General features: G+C 32.1%; 1 protein-coding gene across 1 annotated transcript; it reads right to left on the bottom strand.

The window, feature by feature from the left end:
• Window positions 1-2,355: 2,355 nt before the first annotated feature.
• Window positions 2,356-4,291, bottom strand: LOC114943640 (uncharacterized). The gene is made up of 4 exons (XM_029319292.2): window positions 3,951-4,291; window positions 3,289-3,731; window positions 2,806-3,117; window positions 2,356-2,615 (listed from the first exon to the last, which is right to left on the bottom strand). The coding sequence occupies exons 1-4, from the start codon at window positions 4,289-4,291 to the stop codon at window positions 2,356-2,358; spliced, it is 1,356 nt and encodes a 451-aa protein (XP_029175125.2).
• Between the last annotated feature and the right edge of the window lie 1,236 nt (window positions 4,292-5,527).

Here is a 5,527-nt window from a genome sequence, read left to right as displayed (position 1 = left end):
AGCAAATACATGATGTGGCAAATAAATTCCAATTTTTTCTAAACTTTGTCCTTGTGATTTATTTATTGTCATAGCAAATGACACTCGAATAGGAAACTGTCTTCGTTTAAACTTAAATGGCAGTTCCAAATCATTTGTAATTAAATCTATCCTTGGAATCATAACAATTTGTCCTCGAGCAGGACCTGTTATAACTTCTACATAAATTATATTATTTTTTAAATTAGTTATAATAAATCTTGTACCATTACAAAGTCTTTTTTTAGTATTTAAATTTCTTAATAAGATTACTGTAGCACCAACTTTTATTTTAAGCCGATGAACTGGCATTTCAGAAGGTGTCACTGAGTTTAGAAACTCAGTTGGAAAATTTAATTGCTCCTGTGGATCATCACTTACAATACAGTCAATAGAGAGATACTCCTTTTCTTCTCCTTCCATTAAACAAAGAATTTCATCATTAATTTTGAAAGTATCCTCATTTTTAGGACAAAGAATCGCTCGATCTTGATTTTCTCTAATCCTTTTCATGGTAATTCTATCACCAAAAATCTCATTAATAAGAGATTCTTTTGATATAAAATCTTGTGGAATTTCAATCGTGTCTAGATTTAGTCCATCTGTATTTGATAATTTACCATCTCCGAGTTGCATTAACCAATTTGCAAATTCTTTTTCTTCCGCAGTTCTCATATTTTGCTGTAATTTAACCTTAATTACATTCCTCCATATAGGGTTGTATTTTACAGTCGATTCAATTATCGCTGTTTTGTGTAAATGAGGTACTACTGGAAGATTTTGCCTGAAATCTCCTGCAAATAAAATTACTTTTCCTCCAAATAGTTGATCATTCTTCATTAAATCCTTTAAAAGTTTATCAACTGCTGTTAAGGCATGTCCAACAGTCATGCTCACTTCATCCCATATGATTAATTTTGCATTGATCAATTCTCGTGCAGCTTGAGAATTTCCTCTAATATTTGATTTAGCTGCATCATCAATTGGAATTGTAAGCTTAAACAGAGAATGATAAGTTCTTCCTCCTTTCAAAAGTGTGGCTGCAATTCCAGTTGAAGCACATGGAAGAATTATTTCATTTCTTCCTCGAATAACACTTAGAAATGTGTTAAATAAATAGGTTTTACCACTTCCTGCAAACCCGTCAATAAAAAACAAACGCTTAGGTTCATTTTCATTTTCAATTGCTCGCATTACTATATCATACACGTATTTTTGTTCATCATTTAATGTAGATAATAAATAATCACCACATATTTTTTCTTCATCTACATTATACTCTGTTTCGTAAATATTTATTTCAGTTGGATTTGGTAATTGGAATTTCTCACAACTACTTCCATTATTTATCAGAATTTGTTGTATATGGTTTAACGCCATATTTTCGGGATTTACAACATTATTATTTACAAAGTCCTCAATCATAAAATCTTTGTATTTATTCCAAATTGTTGGTACATCTATTGGATTTCCAAAGATGCAAATGTAAGCAAATAATTCTCGAAGTTGTGCAGGCATATTCGATTCTGTTGCTTCCTCCATCGTTTTTCCACAAAAGTCATCAGTCTCTACTAAATTTTTTGCAATTGCTGCATCCTTAAACGTATTATAAATAATTCCATTTACATTTCTCAAATCTTCAAAACATTTTGCTCCAGTCACATGTAGTAGAAGAAGACGGAGATAAAATCTTTCAATATCTTTTATGCTTACTGTATATAGTCTTGAAATTATTTTTTCACCACCTTTTTTACGTGGCTTCCACTTAGTTTCTTTTTTATTATAAACATAATGATAAGGAATATCTGTATAAAGATAATTTGCTGCATTTTCATCATATTGATTTAATTTGAACCATGCAGTCAGCGTAGTATCTCGATTTAGCTCTCTTTGAGCAGCTTGTTCTTCATTTCCTGCTCGAAAATAAACCATTTGGCGATCAGGCAAATGAACTGCCAATCTTATTACTGTATGAGATTTCATGAACAGATCATATCCATTAAGTCTCCACATTGCTTCTGGAGCACTAACATATCTTGCATCAATGAATGAGTTAACCTCATCTATTCTAATGAATCTTGTACCATCTCGTGCTTGCATTTCAATTGCAGCACAATCAAATCCTTTATGAATATATTTATATAGATATTTTACGCTCTTCACTGATGAACATATTTCTAAATTAATATGTCGATTATATTTCATGATTAAATATGGTGAATACGGCACCACCCATCGATTATCCACTTCTTTATTTCTAACGATGTATTTTATTCCAATATTCCTACGTTGATATATGGGATATCCATTTACATTAGCATTAGTTTTATCACTAAATTATTTTGGAAATCCTTTTGAACATTTTCCATCGTCCCCAGTGCAAGGATATCTCCTCGAGGGATCTCCACATGGACCGTGAATCATGTGTTTTAAAACTTTTTCATTAAGTTCTGAATATTTTTCTTCATTAGGAATTTCAGCCCATACCATCATATCAATGACTTCTTGAAGTCGGGGCTTATCTTCATCGCTCAACATTGCAAGTAAATGCAAATGTGGAAGTCCTCTTTTTTGAAATTCAATCACACCTGCATAAGCTATAATATTTCCAAAAATTTTATTTTGAATTAAATCCTTTAAAATCTCTTTGACATCCAAATTAAATGTTTTAACGACTAAATCAGGTCGAAACTCTATTTGACATCCATCAAGATTATCCTTAATTTCAGGACATTGAGGATTGCAAGTCATGGTTAGAAAAATGTCTGGTTTACCATACTTTCTTACCAAAGACATCTTGGTATCTTTCTTGCATGTTCCTTGGACTGCCCATAAATGAAGATGGTAATATTACAGGTACACCAACTGTAATTCCCTCATTTTGTGCTCGATTATCAAGGTGATCCATTAATCTTGAATAAAGTTCTGCTCTTAATTGAGGTTGATTTAATTTAATACAATTAAGTCTTCTGGCTTCAGTTTTCATATAGGCATCAAGTATAAATTGACATCTCAATTTGCCTGCTCTTTTAAATTGGCTAAATTCGGCTCTTGGTGCCAGCAGATGAGCATAATAATCCATTTGAGTTACTTTAAATCCTGAATATTTAGAATTATAAGATTTCATTTCTGAATGCCATCCATCGTTACCATATGGATATAACAAAGGATAACACATTGGGTCACACTTTTTGTCCAGAATTAATATTTGTTGAACATCGTTTGAATTTTTATTATAAATCCGAATGTCTCTTTCAAATGGAGGCTCACCATCTACATTCTGAAAGACCACAGCTATTTCATTAGCTTGTGGAGCATTATATTTTCTTTGATCATGTTGAGGATCGTTTCGAAAGGACAACATTAATTTTATATTTTTATTGCCTATTGGATTAAGATCTTGTTCAACTTGACGCATCATCTTGAAAGTCTTTGCAAATTCATTGCATTGAACCATAAAACTTGACATATTTTTCATTATTTCAAAATCACACTCTTGATTAGCTTTCTTATTCATTCTATGATTTACAGCTTCTTCTGTATCTAAAAAGTAAAGCTGCGCAAAGCGCGGAGCTTGCCCATCCGCTGGGCGCATTGCTGTCGAAGTCAAATGATGATATTGCCCATGAATCTTCAAGCAATAAGGAGCATTGTTCACAACATCCAATGGATTTCTATTGCCCGGGGCATCCATAGAAGCCATAGCTAAAGCGCTATTATATGAACGAATATTATTTAGGAAATTTTTCGATGCATAATCATTTCCCATGTATAATTTTTTAATAAATTCAGGACAATTTATTGACTTTAATGTAAGCTTACCCTTTTGACAACAATATGTAAATTTCCCATCTTTAGGTTTTTCACATTTAAAATTTAACGATTTGCAAAATTGGCATTCTATATTCATTTGGCCAAGTGTATGAACTGACACATTTATTTCATTGTCCTTGGCAATTAGCGCAATATGATGATTTAATTGTCTAGCTTGTTGCCTTCCCTGAGCATGTCTCTGGGCATCAGCTTCGAGTCGTTGAGACCTTGCGTCATTATTTTCATGAACCCTCTGCTGAGCATGTCTTTGGGCATCAACTTCGAGTCGTTGAGACCTTGCGTCATTATTTTCATGAGCCCTCTGCTGAACATGTCTTTGGGCATCAGCTTCGAGTCGTTGAGATCTTTCCTCCGAACTCTCAATTTTTCGTAATTGTCGTAAGCGCTTGCTTTTGCGACTGATTTTATATAAATTTCCGGTTTTTCTCTTTTGAGGCATACTTATCTGCGTCGTACCGTATACGGCGTATACGTAGGTATATTATAAATATATTGCCGTAATAATTATATTTATATTATCTATTTATATCTGTCTATATGACCGAAAATTATTTATTCATTAATTCATCGATTTTCTTGATGAAATTTTTCTTTTTCGTGCTTATTCTGTTTTATATTAATTCTTTGTATAAGCACATAGCAGTCTTTTTATATAGGCGCACAGCAACCTTTTTTATAGGCGTACAGCAATCTTATTTTACAGGCACACCGCAGCCTTTTTTTACAGGCGCACAGCAGCCTTTTTTATAGGCGCACAGCAGCCTTTTTTACAGGCGCACCGCAGCCTTTTTTTACAGGCGCACAGCAGCCTTTTTTTACAGGCGCACAGCAGCCTTTTTTACAGGCGCACAGCAGCCTTTTCTTTACAGGCGTACAGCAGCCTTTTTTTACAGGCGCACAGCAGCCTCTTTTTACAGGCGCGCAGCAGCCTTTTTTACAGGCGCACAGCAGCCTTTTTATATAATTTTATATATTTTTCTATTTATATATATATTTTTTTATATAATTTTTATATAATTTTATATATTTTTATATAATTGAATTTAGAATATCTACGAAATAATTATTTTTTATATATATAAGAAAAATGTAATAAAAGTGTAATTATTAAGTAAAAAATATTTACAAATATTTAAATTTATTACAAATACCTATTTATTACAAATACCTATAGTTATAAAAATGTAAAATATCTACCGTCTCTCTCTCTTTCCCTCTCTCTCTCTCTCTTTCTCTCTCTCTCTCCCTTCACTCTTCCTCTTCAACGTTTTAACTTCGTTTATCACTCCTTTCTCGTAAAGTTTTACGCCTTCGACTCCTTTTTTGTTGTGCTAATTTCATTTATTATAATATTTTCTATTTTATTTGATCTATCCATTATGACATTTAACGTAATTGAATATGAAACCAGCAACTTATATAATCATTTATTAAATGACTCACGTTAAAAAATCGAAACTTACTCCTAAAGAGTGATTTTTACAAAATCACACCAATAAGTAATTTTGAAAAAAATTGTGTTCGTATTTGTGATTATGTGTGCAATTCGTGTAAATAAACCTTTAATTTGTATGCCTTGACCATAGTAACATTTAAATTCAATATTCTTATTTTATACATACATTTCCTTCAACTTTTTTTAAATCAATGTGACACATAATACGGTTTAACCAAG

This window comes from Nylanderia fulva, unplaced genomic scaffold, assembly GCF_048542155.1.
Source record: "Nylanderia fulva isolate GAGA-0341 unplaced genomic scaffold, ASM4854215v1 Scaffold260, whole genome shotgun sequence".
NCBI classification, from domain to species: Eukaryota; Metazoa; Arthropoda; class Insecta; order Hymenoptera; family Formicidae; genus Nylanderia; species Nylanderia fulva.
This window is presented reverse-complemented; position numbering and strand designations above follow the sequence as displayed.